This window comes from Panthera uncia, chromosome E1 (assembly GCF_023721935.1).
Source record: "Panthera uncia isolate 11264 chromosome E1, Puncia_PCG_1.0, whole genome shotgun sequence".
NCBI classification, from domain to species: domain Eukaryota; kingdom Metazoa; phylum Chordata; class Mammalia; order Carnivora; family Felidae; genus Panthera; species Panthera uncia.
This window is the reverse complement of record NC_064814.1, coordinates 32,381,761-32,406,408: the sequence shown is the minus strand read 5'-3', so window position 1 is coordinate 32,406,408 and position 24,648 is coordinate 32,381,761. Positions and strand designations below refer to the sequence as shown.

The following is a 24,648-nucleotide window of genomic DNA, read 5'->3' as shown; positions in this document are numbered from 1 at the left end:
TTGGCCCCTCCTTCCCCCCATTCCTTCTCAGGTTCTATCCTTATTGGCTTGATGACTCTAGGTGTTGGGTTGTCCACTCCTGATTGGCTCGACTCCATTGTGTGAGGAGTTAGAATACGGTCATACTGTCCCTCATAAACATAAGTTTTATGGTTTACTTACTTTAGTTAGGTATTTTGATTGTCAAATTCCTAAGGGGAACCTGAGGGGCATAGGTGGTGTCTGTTACATTCTTAAGAGGAGCCTTACGCTTGAGGAAGTTTGCTGTGGCCAACACTCCCAGCATTGTTCCAAAATGTGTGTTTTCCCCATCCAGGGACCTCAGGTCCTAACCATTCCCTCTCTGCCTATCTTATCTTATCTTTCCCCTATCATAGGATGAGAATTTCATTAAATACTAAGCAAAACAACATCTAAGTGCTGGAAAATAGACTATCCATGTGGATTATTGGAATAGTAGTTGGAGATTAAGAACCTAGTATTTTTTCCTGTGCCCAGTGAAATGAAGAATAAATAATGAGAATGAGAAAGAGGAGGAAAAGAAGAAGAAATATTTACTAAGAAATTGGACAGGGCACCTGGGTGGTTCAGTCAGTTAGGCATCGGACCCTTGATTTCGGCTCAAGTCATGATCTCATGGTTTGTGGTTTCGAACCCTATGTCAGGCTCTGTGCTGACAGCAGGAATCCTGCTTGGGATTCTTTTTCTCCCTCTCTCCCTGCCTCTCTCTCTCTCTCTCTCTCAAAAATAAGGAAAGAAAGAAAGAAAGAAAGAAAGAAAAAGAAAGAAAGAAATTGGAATGTGCTGGGTACCTGAGGTACACTATCTCATTAATCCAGAGTGGTAGGTAATATTATTTTGATTACACAGGTCACTAAATAGACATCACTCAGAGTATAAGCCATGGATCTGGGACCAAACTTGGTCCTGTCAATTTCCAGAATCCAACTCTTTTTTGTTGCTGTTTTTTGCTTATGTGAACATTATGTCTAAACAACAATAAAGATTTTAAAAGAAAACAAACACAATCTTATAAATGGTGGATATCTTATGGTAAAGACTTCTTTGTACTTTTTGTAGATGTGTTTAGAAATTTTTTGCTTGGATCAACTCTGTTTAGTTAAATACACATAACTGTAGTATATTCAGTTTTCAGTGAATTTTCCTAGATAATCAAATGAGATTTGGTGGCATATCTCATGATTCTCTATCCTCCCCCCACCAATCCTCATTCCAGAAGTCCTAGAAATGGCTAGGATTTAGAACAGAAACTCTGTGGCATGCTGCCTACCTAGATTCCCTGCTTCAGGACAGAAGCACTCATTCTCCCACCTGCTAGGAGAGTTGGTTGACAGCTCTCAGATAAACATCTTTCCAAGAATTGCCCTTCCTCAACTGAAGAAGGCTACCTTGCTGAGGTCATGCCCTTCTCCCTGGTGGCAGCCACTGCTGATGACTGGCCAATGATGGGAGAGGTTTTTAGGTGCTTAGTAAGCAAACTGCGCTGGGAGAGGATGGGCTCAAGAAGCTCAAGATGCCAGGACAGGTCAAACTCTGTCCTCTTAGTGCCCGCACCAGCAGCTGCAGACATTCTGGCCCCCTTGATAACTCTTCCCCAAAATAGACACTGTGCTCAGGAGCATGGGAGCCAGGTATGGGGTCACCACCAAGGCTGAGAGGGAGGAAGAAGACCTCAATGACTTTAAAGAATTAGGTGGATACTGGTTAGAGTTGTTTGCCTTCACCTCTCGCTGGAGGAACAGCAGCTGCAGGCAGAGCTATTTTATGATGTGTGGCTGTTTGCCAGAAACAGTACTATTTAGCCATTAAGATGCAAAACAACAGTTTCACAGGATGTTTGAGGCTTTGTTTTTATTGTAGCTTTCTTACTAAGTGCCAGACACTGTGCCAAAATTTATGTGTGCACTATCTCATTTAATCTTTACAATAGCCCTTTGACACCAGGGTTGTATTAACCGATTAAAAAACCGAAGTTTAGAGAGATTAGGGAATTGCCCCTGGAATTCACCATAATAAAGAACATCTAGCAAGCATCAGCCAAGTCTGTCAGGAATTTCAGAGTTTTGACTGCTGTTTTCCACTGACCACCCTTGATGTTGTAGCTCACCACAATCATCCAAAGACCTCGTGTGACAAGCTGAAAAAGATCCAGCTACCATCTTCCTATCAGCAGCAGTGCCTAACAATGTGTTTTGTAGATAGAAACTGACTTGAATTAAAAGGTGCTGACAGATCTCTTTAAAAATAGATGTCAATGTGATAGACCACAAGCATATCAAAAAAGGCAGAGTTGACTTTTTATTCACACTGTGGAAAAGAATTGAAGTCCCATCCTCATTCATCAGAGTCTCCTATTACCTGTAACAAAGCAGAACTCGCAAAATCAGGTCCCAAGGTGATGTGTTTTTCTAAAACTAAAAGTAGAAATGAGTGAAATGCTGTCACTGCCCTCCGAGATAAGTGGTGAGGTGGACACATCTACCTGCGTGAACAGCTTCCTTCTGAGCAGTTCCCTGCTGCCTGCTTTGGCTCCCCACCCCCCTGCCCCCCGGGTCCCCAGGTGCTGACACAGTTCCTGGCACATAGGAGCCTTTGGATAAATCTATATGAAGGTCAATGTGCTGTTCTGAGTGTCGTCCCAGGGTACTGGGACCAGGAAAAAGAATCAACGTTTATCGAACACCCACTGAGCATCAGTACTACGCGAAGTGTTGGGGGTACAAAGGTGGATTCAGACAGCTACAAAATTTGCAGGGTCCAGTGCCAAATGGAAATGAGGGGTGCCTGCACCTTGTTCAGAAATTAAGAATTTCAAGACAGTGACAGCAGAGCATTGAACCAAATGTGGGGCTCTTTTGAGTATGGGGTCTTGTGTGACTGCATAGGTTACATGTCCAGGAAACTGGCCCCCAGTGAATTAGAAAGTTTCTGTTATCAAAGGGTTCTCAGCTCAGTGGTCAAGAAAAAGGCACACACAATGATGATTTGGTGTGATAAAAAGTGTGAGTTGGGGAGGGGGTATGAGTGTTATGAGAGCAAAGATTCATTTAGACCTCACACAGGTATTGTAATCTCCTTTTTTTTTTTAACCTAAACTATTTTTACTGTATTGCCTGTTTAATGGCTTTATTGTGGTATCGGTCACATACCATACAATTCAATCCACCCATTTAAAGTATAGAATTCAATGGTTTTTAGTATATTGATAGAGATGTGTAACCATTACCACAATCAATTTTAGCACATTTTCATCCCTCCAAAAAGAAACTCTATTCGCATTAACAGTCACTCCCCAGTTTCCTCCACTCCTCCCAGCCCTAGGTAACCAGTAATTTTGTTTCTGTCACTATAGATCTGCCTATTCCTAGGAATGGAATTGTTGGTTATATGGTAACTCTGTGTTCCTGTTTTGCTTTTTTTAAATAACAGCTTTATTGAGATGTAATTCATATACCATAAAATTTACCCTCTTAAAATGTGCAACTCAGTGGTTTTTTGTGTATTTACAGAGCTATACAATTGCTACTATCTAAAGCTAGAACATTCTCATCACCCCAAAAAGAAATCTCATACCCCTTAGCAGTCATTCCCTATTTCCCCCTCCCTGCAGGTCCTGGCAGCCACTAATCTGCCTTCTGTCTCTATGGATTTGCCTATCCTAGAAATTTCATATAAAACGGAATCGTTATATAATATATGGTGTCGGTGTCTGGCTTCTTTCACTTAGCATAGTATTTTCAAGGTTCACCCATTTTGTAGCACATGTATAATCTCCTATTTACAGATGAGGAAACCAAGACTCTGGGAAGCTAAATGATTTGCTCAAGCTCACACAAGTGAAAAGTAGCAATATCAGGGTGAACAACCATACCAGTTTACCCAGGACCGTCTCAATTTTAGCAGCGAATGTCCCATTCTTGGGAAATTCCTTAGTCCTAGTCAAACCAGGTGATCACCCCAGGCAGGACTCAGCCTAGTCTGCCTGCAGTACAATTGAATGGCTTTGTGTGAGAAAGAACAGCAGGACTCTTCAGGTGAAACCAAGCCAGCGTATCCTAGAATAGTAGGAAATTTGGACATTATCTCAATATCCCTTAAGTCAATTTTTGTGCTCCTTTCATTTATTTATCTAAGTTTCCATTTTAATATTCCCCAACTTCCCCCCACCCCTCCTCCACTATTTTTTTCCATAGCACTACACAATTCACTGATTACTTATTATTATTACTTATTATTATTGTTTCTGTCTGTCTCCACCACTCCTCTCCTTGAATATAAGCTTCACGGGAACAGGAGATTGCTTTTTTGTTCATTTAAGTATCTCGGTTGCCTAAAATAGTGTCTGGCTTGTATTTTACCGAATAATCCTTATCTGACACCTAGACCTTGCATTAGGATGTCTAGCAAGCCTATTTTAATATCTACCAGAAGGTGACTATGACAATTGGTCATGATAATACTCTTAAAATTCCTAGGTATAGTATGAAAGTCCAAGACTTTTCTTCTGTCTTTTTTTGATAAGTCTTAAACCTCCAAAGAAGTTGAAAGAATAGCTAAATAAACATCCTAAATCCTTATATAGATTTACTAATTATTAACATTTTGCCATAATTGCGTCTACACACATACACACACACACACACACACACACACTATCCATACTCAGTAGAGCACACAATTCTTGATCCCAGGGTTGGAAGTTCAAACCCCACGTTGGATGTAGAGATTACTTAAAAATGAAATCTTTTTTTTCTTTTTTAATTTTTTTTAATTTTTTTAAATTTTTTTTTTAACATTTATTTATTTTTGAGACAGAGAGAGAGCATGAACAGGGGAGGGTCAGAGAAAGAGGGAGACACAGAATCCCAAACAGGCTCCAGGCTCTGAGCTGTCAGCACAGAGCCCGACGCGGGGCTGGAACCCACGGACCGCGAGATCATGACCTGAGCTGAAGTCGGATGCTTAACCGACTGAGCCACCCAGGCGCCCCAAAAATGAAATCTTTAAAAAAAAAAAAAAGTAGGATGAAGTTGTATAAACCCTAAATTCCTAAAATATGGATCTTCTTGAAAAAGGAAATTCTACTAAATAACCACAATACAACTACTATCACACCTCAGAAAATTAACATTAGCTCAATGATATAATTTAATATAATATATGTCTATATTCAAATTTCTCCAATGGTTTTAAAAATGTCATTTATAAGCAGGCTTTTTTCTCCTCTGATGCAGAAGATTTACACAGTGCATTTGGTTGTTATCCGTTTACTCCCTGTTAGTCTAGAAAAATCTCTGCCTTTTGGTGGTTTTTGTGACATTGAACTTTTTTAAGAAACTAAGCTAGTTGTCTTACAAGTCTTTTCCAAATGCTGGATTTTCCTATTTCCTTATGTTTAGATTCAGACAAGAATTCTGCATAAGGGGTGTTGTGTACCTCTTACTGCGTAAGATCAGAAGCTGCACATTGTCTAACTATTGGTGATGCCAAAGTTTGATTGCTTGGTTAAGGTGATGTCTACCAGATTGTGCAATGGTAAAGATACATTTTCCTTTTGGAATTATTAACTGATCTCTGAGATGCTACTTTGAAGCCACATGATTATCTTGTTCCCCAATATCCTTTCACTCAGTAGCTTTAGCATCTGTTAATGATGGTACCCTGACACAATTATACTGGCAGCTGCAAACTCTAATATTCATCTACATTTACAAGCTGGCATGCTTTTGAATCACTGTGAACACAGGTTTTTCTACATTTCATTTAGTATGTTATAATCCACTACCATCATTAATTTTTTTTAACTTTATTTATTTATTTATTTATTTTGAGGGACAGTGCGAGTGGGGAGGGGCAGAGAGAGAGGGAAAGAGAGAGAATCCCAAGCAGGCTCTGTGCTGTCAGTGCAGAGCCCAACACAGGACTCTAACTCACGAACAATGAGATCATGACCTGAGCCGAGATCAAGAGTTGGACGCTTGAGGCATCCAGGTGGTTCAGTCGTTAAGCATCTAACTTTTGGTTTCGGCCCAGGTCATGATCTCACAGTTCATGGGTTCACGCCCTGCATCAGGCTCCGCACTGACAGCATGGAGCTTGCTTGGGATTCTCTCTCTCTCTCCCTCTCTCTCTGCCTCTTTCCTGCTCTCGCTCTCTCTCTCTCAAAATAAATAAATAAACATTAAAAAAAAAAAAAAAGAGTTGGATGCTTAACTGACTGAGTCACCCAGGCACCCCTACCATCATTAATTTTTTTGAAGCCCAGATTGCCCCAAATTTGGCAACTGAGTGCTCCTAAAACCCAAGCTTTATAATATTAGCTAATGTATGTGTCACAAAATATAATGATTTGGGGGCCACAAAATGCAAAAAAAATAGAGACCATATTTATATATTATTAAATGCTTTCTGGATAGTTTGTTGGCACAAAGTGTTTGCTACCTAAAACAAGTATAGAAAGAATCTGTTGACAATACCTTTAATATTCTTAGAAGCTATGTTGTAGAATGTTTTCTTTAAACTTGATGTATTGTAATAAGACTTCTTCCTAAGAATACCAATGAATTTTTATCTTTATATATATTTTTGAGCTTGTAACAAGATTTTAAATATCTTCAAACCAACTTTTCAAAGTGGCACATGAAGAGCTGGAAAATTAATACAACTGCTTTGGGTGCTGGAAATTTCATTTCCTGAGCAATGTTGATGGAGTATAAAAATAGAAGGAAACTCTAAGTAGCACCCAAACAGATAGAATTGAGTCGGATTGCAAGTTATAGAAAGACAGACAATGGCTTTACCCCATGGGGACTATATTTCTCCTCATATGATAAAAAAGCCAAGGTGGTCAGTTCAGGGCTAATGAAGCTGCTCAATGATATCATCAAGCTTTCCTCCTTCTTTCTATTCCACTATCCTTAGTCTGTCACTTTTGTCCCATGTTAAAAGATGACTACTGAACCTCTAGGTTGTTGCATTTGTGTCCTAGGTCAGGAAGAAGAGGGAAGGGATAGGAGGCCAAACTGAACGAAGGAACGTTCTCAGAAGCCCCAACCAGATACTTGTGTTTATATCTTGGCCAGAATTGGAACACATGGTCCCCTTCCCTGCAAGGGAGTCTACAGTAGAAGAAAGCAGAGAAGGAAGCTACAAATAGCTTTTGGTACTCAGTACACAGTATCTACAAGCATGTAAATAGCTAGGCATCTTTAGTTATATTTCATAAAAGTGACATCTAAAGATGTTAACATGGCCAAATTCTGTTGCCTTCCATTCATAAAACAAAACATTTTTGGGGCGCCTGGGTGGCGCAGTCGGTTAAGCGTCCGACTTCAGCCAGGTCACGATCTCGCGGTCCGTGAGTTCGAGCCCCGCGTCAGGCTCTGGGCTGATGGCTCGGAGCCTGGAGCCTGTTTCCGATTCTGTGTCTCCCTCTCTCTCTGCCCCTCCCCCGTTCATGCTCTGTCTCTCTCTGTCCCAAAAATAAATTAAAAAAAAAAAAAAAAAAAAAAAAACGTTGAAAACATTTTTTATTATTTTTTTTAAATTTACATCCAAGTTAGCATATAGTGCAATAATGAGTTCAGGAGTAGAATCCAGTGATTCATCCCCTTTATATAACACCCAGTGCTCAACCCAACAAGTGTCTTCCTTAATGCCCCTTGCCTGTTTAGCCCATGGCCCCACCCATAACCCCTCCAGCAACTCTCAGTTTGTTCTCTATATTTAAGAGTCCCTTATGTTTTGTTCCCCTCCCTGTTTTTTATATTATTTTTGCTTCCCTTCCCTTATGTTCATCTGTTTTGTATCTTAAATTTCACATGAGTTAAGTCATGATATTTGTCTTTCCCTAATTTCGCTTAGCATAATGTACTCTAGTTCCATCCACATTGTTGCAAATGGCAAGATTTCATTCTTTTTGATTGCCAAGTAATACTCCATTGTGTGTGTGTATGTATATGTGATATATGGTGTATATATTTGGTATATATATGGTATATATGGTGTATATATGATATATATATATGGTGTGTATATATATATAGGGTATATACATATATATGGTATATATATATTGGTGTGTGTGTGTGTGTATATATATATATATATATATATACACACACATATGTATATGTATATACCAAATCTTCTTTATCCATTCATCTGTCCATGGACATTTGGACTCTTTCCATACTTTGGTTATTGTCGATAGCGCTGCTATAAACATTGCGCTTTTGAGACAGCACACCTGTATCCTTTGGATAAATACCTAGTAGTGAAATTGCTGGGTCATAGGGTAGGTCTATTTTTAAGTTTTTGAGGAACCTCCACACTGTTTTCCAGAGTGGCTGCACTAGTTTGCATTCCCACCAGGAATGCAGAAGAGATCCTCTTTCTCTGCATCCTCCAACATCTGTTGTTGTCTGAGTTGTTCATTTTAGCCATTCTGACAGGTGTGAGGTAGTATCTCATTGTGATTTTGATTTGTATTTCCCTGATGATGAGTGATGTGGAGCACTTTTTCATGTGTCTGTTAGCCATCTGGATGTCTTCTTTGGAAAAGTGTCCATTCATGTCTTTTGCCCATTTCTTCACTAGACTATTTGTTTTTTTGGGTGTAGAGTTTGATAAGTTCTTTATAGATTTTGGATACTCACCCTGTATCTGATATGTTGTTTGCAAATATCTTCTCCCGTTCTGTCAGTTGCCTTTTATTCTTGCTGATTGTTTCCTTTGCCGTGCAGAAGCTTTTTATCGTGATGAGGTCCCAATAGTTCACTTTTGCTTTTGTTTCCTGTGCCTTTGGAGACATGTTGAGTAAGAAGTTGCTGTGGCCGAGGTCAAAGAAGTTTTAAAGCAAAAAAATTTTTGAGCATTTTCTATGTACTATTATTTCTTTGAGAATATAAAGCTAAAGGCAATATACGACTTCATTTGTTCTCTTTATAACATCATTTTGAAAGTTTCAAGTAGCAGTCCCAGCACTCAGGGGACAAACAGGTGTGCTCAGCTTTATGTTGCTTCTTCATATCAGTTTCAAACCCAATCAAAACAGGAATTGAATCACTCCATTGAGTTAACCAGCTCAGTCAACTATTCATTGTTCTGTCATGTGAACAGTTCCCTTTCTGAAAAATTACCCTAAATTACATTCGTATTCAGACAGTCTTGGCAAACTAACTGAGCTTGGTTGAACCAGCATTATTTGCAATGTTTATAGCAACTTGTATATGTTTATAGGACAAATATGATAGCTTGTATTATACTAAATGATAATAGAGATCTATTTGGGGTAACCTACCTACAAATGCAACTTAAAAATCCTAGCGCTATCACCCTAATTTCTTGTCTGAATAGGCAAAGCATAAACATGTAGATTTCCTTAAAAAAACTGTCGCATTAGGCTTCAAATTTGCTTAGATTTTCTAGATCAGAGATAGGCATACTATAGCCCATGGGCCAATTCTGGACTGTCTGTTTTAAATAAAGTTTTATTGGAACACAGACATACCCATGTGTTTATGTATTGTCTAAAGCTGCTTTGTAACTACAGCTGGCAGTGCTGAGTAGTTGTGATAGAGACTGTTCGGCCCTTAAAGCCTAAAATATTTGCTACCTGGCCCTTTACAGAAAAAGTTTTATTTATCATGACTTAGCATATATTAGGTGCTCAATAAATGCTTCTTCCTTTATTGAATGACTATATTCAAGGCTTTTTAGTTGGATATGATAAATCAAGAAACCAACAAATCTAAACACAAAGCATTTTATACATCCCCAATTTATCTAATATTTGCTTGTTTGATGGTAGCTTGCTTCTGTTGACAGACCATATGCCTCACAAAGAACATATTAATGCTTTGAGATTCCAGAATGCAAACTGCTCTAGGTCCAAGTTTTCAAAGAGTTGGTCTTTGGGCTAAATATGTCTCATTGACATGTTTTATTTGGCCCACATGATGTTACTGTTGTTTGTTTTTAAAGTAGCATTAGCTGCCAACATTTAAAAATAAGGAGACTTTACATAATAATCGAAATTTCCAGCTTCTCTTGAAGATTTGAAAGATCAGGCAGACAATGGGGGGTACACAAATGGATAGGGCCATAACCATCTGGGGCCGAGTAGCTGTTGCCTCCCCAGATGGGGTAAATGCTCTCCAGTTCACCACAGTTCCAACCACTCACTATAGTCTTACGGCTGACCCCAGCCAGGTACCTTATCTGCCTGGCCCTTCTGTAGACAATTGTACTTAGGATCATTACTCTAGGAGTATCATTAGCTACAAAGGCCCCTCAACTATCACACAAGTTGACAGCTATACATTTGCTTCATTCTCTTGGATTGAAAATAGACTGGTACATCTGAAGACAAAACAGGAAATATTGACAATGTTAAGACCGTTACCTTCGGGGCACCTGGGTGGCTCAGTAAGTTAAGCGTCCGACTTTGGTCCAGGTCATGATCTCACGGTTTGTGAGTTTGAACCCCAGGTTGGGCTCTGTGCTCACAGCTCAGAGCCTGGAGCCTGCTTTGGATTCTGTGTCTCCTTCTCTCTCTGCCTCTCCCCTGCTTGTGCTCTATCTCTGTCTCTGTCTCTCTCTCTCTCTCTCAAAAATAAATAAAATGTAACAAAAATATATATAAAAAAAAAAAAGACCGTTGCCTTCATTCCAACTAGAACACAACTTGATTCCACCCCCTCTTTCCTTTTTCAAACAAGCCTGAGGACTCAACCTGCTTCCCTTCCAGCTATTCAGGTCCTTCCACCCACTCCATCCCCTGGAGTTGTTTACCTCAACCCCTGGAGTGCTGTCTCCCCAGTTCCCTGCTTCCTTGCTGCCCTTGAACACAAACACCTTGGCCTTTTTTGTTTTTAGAGTTTTACTGTTAATCATTACAGGGAAACAGACAGGAAATAACAAAGGAGGAAATTACAAAATTAAAAAAAACCCTTACAGTCATAGTCCCTGATTCTCTTGATGAGGTGGCACCTGGAAGTATCCTGTTTTTATTCTGTCCTGTTAGGTTCTCATTGCTGGTGCATTATATTTTTTTACAAAGGGCCGAGAGATTTTGTATATCCAAATGGTGCTGAAGAATCGCCTTGATGGAACTGGAACCATTAGGTGGCAGCACAGGGCATATCTTTGCAAGTCTTTCTGTATCAGGCTGGTGGATGTGAGGCACCAAACTGTCTAGGAAAGGATAACTTAGTACCATATCAGGGCAAGCATTTGGGCTGAAACCAGCAAGAGGATAAGAGCCTACTAAGAGGCTCCCAGTCACATTGTGCTGTCAGGTAACCAAGTGTGGATTTCTTGTCTCCTCTGTGCCTTACCCTGATATGTTAAGAATCTTCAAGTCTGACACCTTGATTTTATAGACAGAGGCTTGACTGTCCTCCTGTTGGTTCCAGGCCATGAGACTAGTCAAACATTCTTGCAGTTTCGCTAGACCCCTCTGGTCTGTCCCTTCTGGTTAAAAGTCTGCTTCGTATAGTTAAAGACTAATTTTTCTAGTTTTAAAGGTGAAACTAAGATGGGGTCCTTTGCCTCTGACAGAGCAGGGCTTTTTATTAGAAACAGAGACTTCACTAGACACAGGTAAACAAAAGTAAGCTTTGGTTGTGTCTCAACTGACTTAACCCATCTGAGAGAAAAGTGAGGGCCCCTTATCCAGAAGGGGAGTTATGGCTCTCAACACTCTATACAGGCTAGTGTGTGCTCACCTTTATGGGACCAGCTAGTATCAATGTGGCTCTTAACAAGGATGGCCTAGCATATCAGGGCTAGGCCAGGCACATCCAAATAATTCACCAATCCTCTTAAATTACATTAGTAAAATCCACTCATACTCCTAGAATTTAAACACAGATTCAAACAACTGCTTTATAATAAAATCATGTCCTCAGGCTTCGATTAGCTTAGAGGACTGTCTCATGGCCAGAGGGGAAGAGGCCTTACTGTGAGATAGCATTTGCTTGAAGGGGTCAGATCTCAGAAGAAGAATTTTGTTGGAAACTACCACCACCAATACAGTCTTACTTGCTTATATAATTGCACAATTCTGAGTGTTGTAGGGCCTTGCTACTCAAGTTGTGGTCTTCTGACCAGCAGCAATACCTGGGAGCTGGTTAGAAATACAGAATTTCATGTGATGCCTGGGTGGCCCAGTTGGTTGAGCATCCAACTTTGGCTCAGGTCATGATCTCACAGTTTGTGAGTTCAAGCCCCACATTGAGTTCTGTGCTGACAGCTCAGAGGCTGGAGCCTGCTTCAGATTCTGTGTCTCCCTCTCTTTCTGCCCCTCTGCCACTCATGCTTTGTCTCCCTCAAAAATAAATAAACATTAAAAAAAAAAAAGAAAAAAATACAGAATCTCAGGCCCAACCCATTCCTGCTGAATCAGCATTTCCATTTTATCAAGATCCCCTATCAATGCCCATGCACAGTAAAGCTTGAGAAGCACTGCTTTAGAACACCCTAGAGAAATACACCCTTAAATGGTCCCAACCTCAAAGAACTTATGGACTAGCTTAAGAGCACAAACCACATATGTGAAAAATGTCTTGAGAATGACCAGTAAGAAATGTGTCATTAACACCATGTAGGGTGCTCTAGAACATATAGAACACACACATTTCGAAAGGGTACAAAAGAACTATTATGGTTAAGAGGTGTCTGTGAGGTGTCAGGTGTATTAATAAGCATGTATTAATGGAGAGGGAAAGGACAGGGGAAGGCATTTCAAGTGGAGAGATCAGGATAAAACCTGGGAGGAGGCAAATGAAATTCTAGGCAGGACAGTGGCCTACATATGTTTTATTATCTTATGCATGTCCCCAGACTTTCATGGGGTCCTTATTACATATTGCTTTCTGCTGTGGCTGCACATGCATATGACCTCAACACATGTTAGGTCTTTTGGTTTAGTCAGTGGTTCTTGTGGGAATTCTTCAAAAGCATTCACCAACATGCAAACTTTTTTCCTTTGGATTCAAACAGGCAGGTCCTTACCCTTTCCTTTCTTGTACAGTTGGCTGTGATTTCTAGCTCTTCTTTTATAATCCGGTAAAAGGAAATTCCTTACATGTGCACTCTCATAAATTGCTTGAGCCTTTCTAATGTGGTGCAAATCTTCCCTGTAAAGCTCTTAATCAGATCTCATAAAAGATTAGCCCAAATGTGTTTTCAGTTTCTAGATAAAGTTAATCATCCTGGAGGGCCAAGAATTAACATGAAAACTGGAAACTTGTGGCGTTCCTGTCTTTATGTCTAGGTTTAGTTTGCAAAGCAAAAGTGATTGCACAGGAAATGAAATCCAGAGTTTCAGTGTTTATTTTCCAAATGAGCTGGTGTGATAGTAACCCTCTCCTCTTCATACACGTATTTGATAACCCAGAGTTGACCCCAGGGTGAAACAGTGGGTTTGAAATGGAGAGTGTAAGAGCGCCCCCACTGGATGCCTGAGGGAAAGCACATTAGGAGAGCCTGTCAGGCTTTTCTGAAGCAGCACAGGTAAACTGGAGACTCCAGAAATGAAATATGATCAATTTGAGGAAATAACACCTTTTATACAATTCTTTAGAATGATTCCACCATAAGCTCAGGGACTCTTCCCCTTCTCTGAGCACCGTTGTGGGTCACTGACATGAGGATGGAGCGCCAAATCTGTCCCAGTGGGTGTCACCTTTGGCTTCAGGGCTGCAAATTCCTTTGACCAGCACCACTCTAGTAGGAAGGGCCTCAATTGCCCAGGAGCAGCTCCGTCACCGCCTACCAGCAAGCATCTTGTCACCAGCTGCCCAGTACACCCAGAAAAAAAAAAAAAAAAAAAAGGTTCCTGTATTCACAGAGATAATTTGAGTTGGTAGGAATAGCATCAGGGGAAGAGAATGGCGTCACCAAATCAATACTTGAGCTTCACAAATTAATGTCTTGCTCTGGCTCTGAGTTTATATTCAGGAGGCCACTGCTCCCAGACAGAGACACTAAACGGAACAGACATTTCGTTCCCAACAAGAGCAAATTCCCTTTCCTTAATGAGGAGTCAACTAGAGACCTGATATGTTAAAGAAAATTCATTGAGAACATCCATTAACTGTGAATTTTATGTTTATTGTGGCACACCTCTAGGAAACAATGTGGAGATGCTGGGAGAGGGGAGCTGCATGCCTGATGTGAATGCTGATTATGGAAATGAATCTTTCTACACCCATGTTCACGGCAGCATTATGTGCAATAGCTAAAACAGAAGTAACCCAAGTGTTCATGGATAGATGAATGGTAAAACAAAAACAAAAACAAAAAATGTGGTAGATACATACAATGAGATGTCATTCAGCCTTTTTAAAGGAAGGAAACCTTGATATGAGCCACAATATGGATGAATGTTGAAGACATTATATTAAGTGAAATAAACCAGTCACAAAAGGATGAATATTATATGATTGCATTTACATGAAGCACCTAGCGTAGTTACGTTCGTAGAAATAGAAAGTAGAATGGTGGTTTCCAGGGTCTCAGGTGAGGGGCAATGGGAGTTATTAGTGGACACGGAGTTTCAGTTTAAGAAGATGAGAAAGCTCTGGAGATGGCTGGTGGTGATGGTTGCACAACAATGTGAACGGACTTATTGTTACTGAACTGTACACTTAAAAATGGTTAAGATGGTAAATTTACGTTATGCATATTTTGTCACAATAGGGGGGGAAATGAAATTTTCATCCATCAGTTAGAGAGCAAGCCCTTTATTTATTTACTTTTTTTCGTTTATAGCCTGCATTTTTTTTCAATATACAAAATTTATTGTCAAATTGGTTTCCATACAACACCCAGTGCTCATCCCAAAAGATGCCCTCTTCAATACCCATCACCCACCCTCCCCTCCCTCCCACCCCCCATCAACCCTCAGCTTGTTCTCAGTTTTTAAGAGTCTCTTATGGCAAGCCCTTTATTTAAAGGAATCTCAACATCATTGGTTCCAAGGAGATTTCTTGGAAATGTTCAATGGAGTACAAATAGTTTAACCCCTGATTGAGTTTACTTTTGGACATAAATTTATAATCATAGAGGTTGACAAACTGATTACATATCAAACAGCCATTTAAAACAACACAGATTGCAACATGGTGACATAAGATTTACCAGCTAAGCAGTTTTTCAGTTTTTGTAACTCAGGGGTTTTCAAACTTGAATGTGAATGGGAATCACGGAGGCATCTTGTTAAAAACGCAGATTCTGATTTAGTAGGCTTGGGCTGAAGTTTAAAATTCCGTTTGTCTAAACAGCTCCAGGTGCTGCTGATTCTGCTGGTCCAGGGACCCATTTTAAGTAGCAAGAGTGTAGATCTCTCTTCAGTTAAGATTCCTGGCCACACCTTGGAGATAATAGCCCCCTCCTTAAAACTGAACATTGGCATGTCCAAATTTGAATAAAAGAAGAGTTTCTGGGTGTTATTAATTACTTCTGGGATCCTCTTACTTTTCTTCTTACTGCCATCAAAATTCAGGTCTTAGAGAACTACAACTCCTTCTTTTTCTTCAGCTCAAGCATGGACAAAACATAAATAAATCTTTAAGTATAGGCCAGATCACCTGCAATTTCCAAAATCATGCTTGCAGGAAGGATGAAGGAAGAAAGGAAGGAAGAGAAGCAGTCAAAACAGAGAGAGAGGGAGAGTGGGAAATAAGACAAAAACCAAAAGCAAAAGACTTCTGAAGTCCTTTATAAGAATCCTTCAGTGTCTGTCCATTGTTTTCAGGCTAAAAATTTAGACTCCACAGAAGGGCTTATCAGGGCCTGGTGAGGTCCCTGTCCACCTCTCCCAGATCATCTCTTGCCATTCCCCTCCATGTTCAGCCATTAGGAAGTCTATTTTTCCTTGCCTTTACAGTTATTCTCTTCCTGATCTGGAACCTCATCCCCCTCCTTGTATCACCTGGCTGAGGCACTGTCTCTTCTGGAAAGACTTCTCTAACCATGTTTGCCACCCTCATTTCCTCCCCTCTCTGTCTTCAGCTGCACTCAGTGCTTACCTCTATCACAATACTTCACTATATACATATACATATACATATACATATATATATATATATATACACTTTTAAATTTTTTAAATATATTTTTGAGAGAGACAGACACAGCATGAGCAGGGGAGGAGCAGATGGAAAGCGACACACAGAATCTGAAGCAGGCTCCAGGCTCTGAGCTGTCAGCACAGAGCCCAACACGGGGCTCAAACCCACAAACTGCAAGATCATGACCTCAGCCGAAATCAGACACTTAACTGACTGAGCCACCCAGGTGTCCCGTACTTCACAATATATTTTAATTGTATTGGACTGTGAGCTCTTTGAGAGGTGGAAGGATGTCTTTCGTCCGTAGAACAATGTCTAGAACAAACTCAAACAGTTCAATGTTTGTTGAAAGAATGAGCAAGTGCAAAAGAACTGTAACCTTGTGTGATGTTTGAGGAAGACATTGCTTAGTTCCTAAAACACCATGAAGCTGCCCTCAGAATGACTTTTCTAAAGGTCAAACACATTGACACCAATTTCGATGTTCCAGCAACTGCAACTGAACTCCCTTATTCTGATAAGCTGTATTACCCCAGCTTCCTCATTTTATAGCATCTTCTCTGGAAGACCAAATGCAAAGAAATACACAAGATGATAACAGTAATTTTTAAAATGGAATTTAGTGGAAGGCTAGAATCTCTTTGAATATTAGTATGCTAGTTGCATTCTTCTTATTGCCAGTGTGGCCCTAAAATAAGTCTTTAGAATTGCAGAGCCTCCAAATTGGAGGTCTCAGGACATCTAGCTGTTACTGGCAACCTCCAAATTGGTATATTTATAATGTATCTGTAGATTTTTACATAGATCCCGCCTGCTTTGTGCAAAGTACAATGCCAGGGCCTGTGGGGATTATCAAACTCCTAATGCCCTCAAAATCTTTGCCCTTTAGTGGTCTGTGCTATTTTATTTCATGGCCTCAGCACCTACCTATCCTCTGGTCAACCTCTAGCCTCCATCTCTCCTGTCAGCTCTAGACAGATGTTTCTACCAGCCAGCAGGGCTCTCACACCTGAATGTCATGCACACATCTTACATGTACAATGTCATCATCCCTCCTCCCAAACCAGTTCTTTTACTCACTACTCTGGTTAATGGAACCCTCATTTCCTCATCTACCCAGACTATTGATTTCTAAGTCATTCTTAACTGCTTCCTTTCCCACATCATCTCCCATCAATCAGTTCTCAAGTCTTCCTGTTCAATCTCTCAAGTCTTCCTTGAACCCATTCTTTTTTTTTTTAGTCTTCCTTGAACCCATTCTGTTCCCTCTTTTTCAACTATCAAGACCTTATCACTTCTCATCTAGGTTATTGAAATAACCTGTCTGCTGATTTCTTTGTCTCCAGTCCCTCCCCAGGATAACCCTTCCTGCAGACTACTGCTAGAGCATCTTTCTAAAACCCAAACCTAATATTGCCCTTCCATTACTTAGTCCTTCAACAAATCCCTTTTATCTGTAAAATAAAGTCCAAAGCCCACATCGAGAGCTACACAGCTCTATGTGACTTACCTTTTACCCCATTTCTCTTCTGACGCTCTCCCTACATACCTTAAGATCCCTCCAAACTCCTTACCGTTTCCTCGGTACACAATGTTGGCTCCTCCTGTAGGGACTTTCCAGATGCTCTACAGTTTCAGCCCAGAAAACTCTTGTTATCTTTAGATCAATTCAAATATCATCTCCTTTGTGAAGACTTCACCTCAAAGCACTTGGTACATGCTTCTATTATAGCACTTCTCATGTTATATTATAATTATTTTTTATATGCCTCCTCCCGTCTAGTTCCTCTAGGAATTGAGCTCCTAGAATATAGTGGCCATGTCTCACACTGTTTTGTATCTTGGTCTTTGACACAGTACTTAGTGCATTTCAAGCCTACCATGGGGACGCCTGGGCGGCTCAGTAGGTTAAGCGTCCAACTCTTGATTTTGGCTCAGGTCATGATCACATAGTTGGTGGGGTTGAGCCCTATGTCAGGCTCTGCACCGAGGGCATGGAGCCTGCTTGGGATTCTCTCTCTCTTTCTCTCTCTCTCTCTCTGTCCCTCCCCCACTCACACACTTTCTCTCAAAATAAATAAATATTTTTTTAAAAAACCTACCATAAATGTTCAATGAATGACTAACTGAATAATTGAATGAATAAATGATTGACTGTGATAGGAGTCAGAATAAGAGCAGTAAGAAAGGTGAAAATAGGGCCTCCTGGGTGGCTCAGTCAGTTAAGTGTCGGGCTTTGGCTCAGGTCATGATCTCATGGTTCTTGACTTCAAACCCTTTGTCAGGCTCTGTGCCAACAGCTCAGAGCCTGAAGCCTACTTTGGATTCTGTGTCTCCCTGTCTCTCTCTGCCCTCCCCTGCTCACACTCTGTTTCTCTCTCTCTCTATTTCAAAAAATAAATAAACATTAAAAAAAAAGAGAGAGAGGTGCAAATAAAGGTGCAACACTCTGCCATAGTGTTCAGAGGACTGAGTCATATTTATTTGGGAGACCAAAATAAGACTATATAATTGATTGCAATCTTTCAATTTAATCCTATATATTTGTTTATGCCTTAATGCAAGATTCACCCATGGCCCACTCCTCCAAATTTCACCCCAAAATGACACTAATTTTTAAGAGAGAGAGAGAGAGAGAGAAAGAGAGAGAGCATAAGTAGGAGAGGAGCAAAGGGAGAGAGAGAGAATCTTAAGCAGGCACCATGCCCAGAGCAGAGCCTGACTCGGGGCTTGATCCCACAATCAAGACCTGAGCCAAAACTAGGAGTTGGATGCTTGACCGACTGAGCCAACCATGTACCCCACAAAATGACACTAATTTTACCTTCTGTCTCTGGTGTAATAAACCTTTAGTTCATATAAAATATATGATATTTCACATAAGAATCTGGATTCATAATAATTTCCCTATTTGTAAATAGAGATCCCTTCTTTTTTTCTAAAAAGGATTTAAGCGACAACCTCCTAATGGCTTATGTGTTCCTACTGTAGCTTCTTGTATAGAAGGTACCTAAATGTTTGCCGAATGAAGATGTAAAGGATTGCTCAGGCCCCACTGATACTTTTGACTTGCTAGGCAAACTCTCATACCTTTAGAGAACTAGCTGTGGTACTTAGCTGAAGCAACCATCCCTATCCTGCATGTCCGACTGCATTTCTGTCCATTTCAATTCACTGGGGTTATATCTTTTTTCACACAGATCTTTTGAACTTAGAACACTGAAGACCTGTGTATCGTCATGGCTCATAGCTCTGTAGTGCTGATCTGCCCCAGTGTGGTTAATGTTTAGCCCCTAAACCATTGCTTGAATGTCCTTAAGTCTAAAAGAATAACAAACACATGCTAATGGATATCTTGGGTTTATTTACTGACAGGTGCTTTGTGAACAGCACCTCAGTTATCCTTTTAGCATCCCTCTCAGGCACATGTCATCCTCCTTTCCAAAAAGTGAAAAGGACACACAGAGCAGGAGAACCCAACACAAGGGCAATTCCAGAGGCACCTGATCAAGAAGCAAAGTCTAGGGGTGCCTGGGTGGCTCAGTCGGTTAAGCAGCCAACTTTGGCTCAGGTCATGATCTCGTGGTTCATGAATTCAAGCCCCACATCAGGTTCTGTGCTGACAGCTCAGAGCCTGGCGCCTGCTTCACATTCTGTCTCCCTCTCTCTCTGCCCCTCCCCCACTCATGTGCATGCTCGTGCTCTCTCTCTCTCTCTCTCTCTCAAAAATAAATAAACATTAAAAAAAATAATATTAACGAAAGAAGCAAAGTCTACTAACCTCCAGAACTTTCCTATGGGTCTGTTGTATATTGGGATCCTACACAGAATTGGAACACAAATTTCTGGATTCCCAGACCTGTGCTTGACTCACCAGGTAGTAATGAATGTTTTCTGCAGGCTGAATTGTTCCTTCAGAGCAGAATTATCTAGTATTTATTGTCTTTTCCTTCTATCATGGGCAATTATCAGTTGCCGCCCCCTCTCTTTTCCTAATAGGTCTCCAAATTTCTGTGCCATGTGGGAAGGGTCCAACTTTCTTTCTTTTAGGGATGAGTTCTACCGGCTATAAGCTCATCTGTGTATCCTATCACACTGAGCCCAGTCGCAGCTTTAGGGATGGCCTGTGATTTAAAATGGTATAATCAGAGTGGGCCTCGGGAGTTTGCAGGGAATGTTGGGACTTGGACTCTTTTCAGCCTGGTAAATGGTATGTCTTATTTCTGCTGCAGCCATAGTGAAAAGCTTAATGCTGGCAGGAGAGAGGAGCGGGTGCATCATGTGATGACAAGAGAATGAATCCACCCAGAGGAAGCAGAGCCAAGAAATGGATCCCTGTTGTTGGAGTCCTGGATCAAATCATGTGAGCCAATAAATTCTCTTTATTGCTTAAGCCTGTTTGAAGTTGTCTTATTTCACCTGGACCATTAAACCTTCTCATTGATATACCCTAGTTACATTATAAACTATGTGACAGGAGAGACCCTATCTATCTTGATCATTGTACCCCCTGGCATATAGTAGGTGTTCAATAAGTACAGCTGGGAGGAACACCTTCTATAAACTCCCTTTACTCATTTGACTACGAAGGAACCCGGCGTTCAACAGGAAAGTAGTGACATGGAACTAGGAGCCAGGATCTCACCTCAACACAAAGCTATTTCTAGCTACCAGCAAATCTCCCAGAAAATATGCTGGGATCTGTGTAGAGCCCACAACAGAGCAGTCTCCCCACTTCTCCGTGAGTTTTGAACTAAATTAGAGGACTGTTGTAAGCTAGGTGAGGACCAAAAATAACCTTTATTACTAATAAAGCTGATATTAGAGAACGTGGCTTATATTGTCAAACAAATGAGCTTCCCAATACTCATCCTCAGAACTAGACAGACTTGGCCACTCAGTGATAGCTGGGCCAGAACGGTCTCCCCTTTGCACCCTGGGGGAGCAGCGCTGACCCGCAATAAAAAAGAAAGAGAAGAGAGTATAAGACACAGTTTCTCCTTGCAAACTCACCAGTCATATGAAACCACTCCTCCTTCCCAGGGAAGAATGAGGGGGTGGAGAGGAGCCAGGAGTGTTATGCTAATTGGGCTCCTCACACAAGGATGAAAACAGCAAGAGTAGGAAGTCTCCCTAACACATGTCAACTATGATTTGGTCAGGTCAGTGGATTCTGCCTTGTTTTTAATCAAAACGGGTTATTTTTCAAAGTAGCAGAATTAGCTACTCCATGGAATAACTCTCACCACAGTAATACCAAGCTCTAGCAGGGGTTAGAAATCTTCATTTTAAATCATGCAAAATTCATAGGAAGAAATAAGAATTCATGTTAAAATGACACAATCAGGGGCACTAGGTGGCAACAACCCTTGTGTGCACTCCCCATGCCCATCAAAGGCATTTCAAGAGCACTGAAACCTCACACACTTCCCACACCGACTGTCAGTTTCTTTCTCGCTGATCTCAGAGCCACATGGTGCCTATTAGTCACCAGGAGAGCAGAGCCAACATTTAACTCTTTGGTGACACAAGGGAAACAGTCCTTCAAAGTGGATTCCAGGAAATCTAGGGAAATACTAGACAGGAAGTCTGTTACCACCTTCCAAATTTCCCCAATGTCAAGGGTGGGGTTGGGAGCATTTTTCAAAACAAATGGTCAGTCTTGCAAATGTGACTGTGTGCCTCAGGCTTTTGGTTTCACTCACCAGGGCATTTTTCCTGCTTTAGTGTTTTGGGTTTTTTTTTTATTTTTTTAAGGTAAACATTTACCATCAAGGCTCCAAGGGGATTTCCCCAAAACCATCGTTTGTAAATCTGAAGTTTGGTGGACAAAAGAATTACCAGATCAACTAGATATTTGGCACATAGGGTGCATTTGGTACATAAATATTTAAAATTCAACAAGTTTTACTGAAAACTGTGCTGTTGGCTGTTTAATGCCACTCTGAGCAGTGAGAACCAGGATGCCCTGAACCCAGCACGAATCTCTTCTGGCTGCTAAGACAAAGCTTTGATCTCATCCTGCACAGCTCCCTGGTGGACTTTTTGCTGGAGGTCACTAAGTAGGTTTTGCTGGCCAGTTCTGGGACAGAACCCAAGCTAACAGTGGAAACCCACAACACAGCAGATTGAGACAATATGTTCCCATCTTCTCTTCTCAAAGGCAAAGCTATTTTCTCCTCTATTACCTGCCCCTATTTTTACCATCAAAAGCTCTCCAATGCCACTTTAGCTATTGATAATTGGCAGTGAGTTTTGCAATTTAACAGCTGCCCAGAATCAATTCCAAGCAGCTGCACAGAAACCACTTCCAAGAAAGCAGATTTGGGGGTTACTCAGCTGCTTACCTGTCCTCTACTCCCTTTCGTCCCAGACGTCATCTGCGGGAAGAATCTGAAACTTGAAACGTGTCTCTGCCCAGTTCCGAGTATGCAGTAGATATTTGAGAAAGTCTCTTATTGATTAATGATTGATTGGTGTGTACCCAGAGGAAGGGAATGAGCATTTCCATGAAGAACTGCTGTGTAATTCATAATGAAGGGCATTCCTGCTGACCCATAACTCCTTTCTAATTTCAGTCCAAAAAGGCCCAGGGAAAGATGTGGGTAAAAAAGTTGGCCTCAGGAAAAAGCCAGTGAAGTCTGTTTGTTTCCCAGAAGAGAATCAGTTGAGAATTGCCAACTGTGATGGGCTCACCTCTGTCTTTGTTGTTTTATCCCACTCATCAACAGTACCAATGAGGGGGCGCCTGGGAAGCTGAGCTTCCTACCTCATCCAGGCCAGCTGGAACCATAACCCAAGGCTCTGGTTAGTTTCTCACAGCTTCTGCTCACATGCAGCACGGAGGTAGCGAGTCCCGTTACCATGACCTCTAAATGACACTTTCTCATACTGAAGACAGCGAGGCCTCCAATCACTTGAGAAATGGGAGGCACATATGTTTAGAGACAGTCTGTCATCTGGACAGCCTTGTAGGTGTTTTTTTTCTGTCTTTCCTCAGCTCCTGATCTGTTGGGTCTGGGGTAAGAAACCCTCCAAGGGCAGCAACCTTTTAAGAAGTGCTTGCTAATGCAAGAGGGAGAGCAAGGGCAAGAGCTGCTGTGGCCTAGAGCTGCTCAAGCGCCTGGAACCCTCAGGGTGCTCAGGCAGAGAGATTTCCAGGCCTGCCATTCCCTCGTGACTCTACATTGTGCTTCTTTAAATCAGCCTCCGCCGAGGAGGTATCATGGGGCCTGGTATTTACAGCAGTGACAGAGATCACACAACCATGGAGATGCCACCCCTGTTTGCACGCTGACCTAATGGTCAAGGGTCATTCCCTGGGCCCGAGAGCAACCTTTGTTCTGTTTCCTTTGTGCAAAATGCTAGGATGCCTCTGCCTTGAAGAGGTTGGCTCTGTTGTCAGCTGTGGGAAAAAACAGCCAGAGTTGCTATTTACACCCTGAATTGCAAGCTGGGTAAAAATAGCGCTAGGCAGCTCGGTCCAGCTTCAAACCCCACTGCAGAAAGAGATTATTTTTGGAAGAGAAGATTTTCCTCCCCACCCACAGATCTGAAAATGGTCACCTCCCGGGAGGAGAAGAGGAGAGACAATCCCACGCAAAGGTGAAAAATACCCCCTTCTCCACCTGCCTGCCCAAGACAGCACACCAAGAGACAGATTAGAAATGCCTTCCCCTGTCAGCCAGGTCAGGCCTCAGCACAGACCTGCAGGTGACCTAGTTCAAAGTACAGTGGGAATTAATTAACTTTGACTACAGTAAGTAGCCTGAACCTGGATATACGCCACCATCCTGTTGACTGTTATTACTGTTAGGCTATTTGTTTACCTTTTGAAAAAGGAAGAAAAAGGAATTGACCAAAAGAGTACCTAAGACCCCCAAACAATAGCTTAGAATATCTACTGCAGGAGGGCTTGGAAATTACTCTTCAACACCCTCAAGATGTGCTATAAAATGATGAACAAATTCCTGTAAGCCTGGTCTGGTCCACTTCTGTGTTTAGGGCTCCCTGATAACTGGAAGTTGAAACTCTTCCCTCATGAACTTGCTAGAGCTTAGGAGCTGGTGTCTGGGATCCTGGAGATCTCTTTCAGTTTCAGGAAGTGACCCATATGACAATCAGTGGAGGGGCACCTGGGTGGCTCAGTCAGTTAAGCGTCTGACTTCAGCTCAGGTCATGATCTCATACTTCATGAGTTCGAGCCCTGCGTCGGGCCTGGAGCCTGCTTCAGATTCTGTCTCCCTCCTTCTCTGCCCCTCCTTGGCTCATACTCTGTCTCTTTCTCTCTCTCAAAAATAAATAAACATTAAAAAAATTTTTTTAAAGTCAATCGGTGGAAGGAAAGTCCACCCTATCAGTTAAAAAAGTATTTTATAGATCTAAGTGTCTAAGGTGTCTATTATTATACACATGCGGATGGTTCCTAGTACATGTGAGAAAAATACCAGATCAACATTGAATTGTTCTGTAGTCTGAAAGTGGCCAAGCCACCCAGAGCTGAGCCTAATAGGTGCTTCGTAAATATTTTTAGGAGGGACAGGAAAAA

General features: G+C 41.3%; 1 protein-coding gene across 6 annotated transcripts in view; it reads right to left on the bottom strand.

The window, feature by feature from the left end:
* Nucleotides 1-2,106: 2,106 nt before the first annotated feature.
* YPEL2 (yippee like 2) overlaps nucleotides 2,107-24,648 on the bottom strand; it is a 108,915-nt gene continuing 86,373 nt past the window's right edge. For 4 of the 6 annotated variants that reach the window (XM_049637805.1, XM_049637804.1, XM_049637803.1 and 1 more), the window contains one exon: nucleotides 12,733-13,822. In XM_049637805.1, coding sequence (XP_049493762.1) covers nucleotides 13,628-13,822 — 195 coding nt within the window. In that variant the 3' untranslated portion in view covers nucleotides 12,733-13,627. Of the gene's footprint in view, nucleotides 2,380-8,296; nucleotides 8,822-12,732; nucleotides 13,823-24,648 lie in introns of those variants that run through there. The other 2 variants (XM_049637808.1, XM_049637806.1) reach the window with 2 other exon arrangements.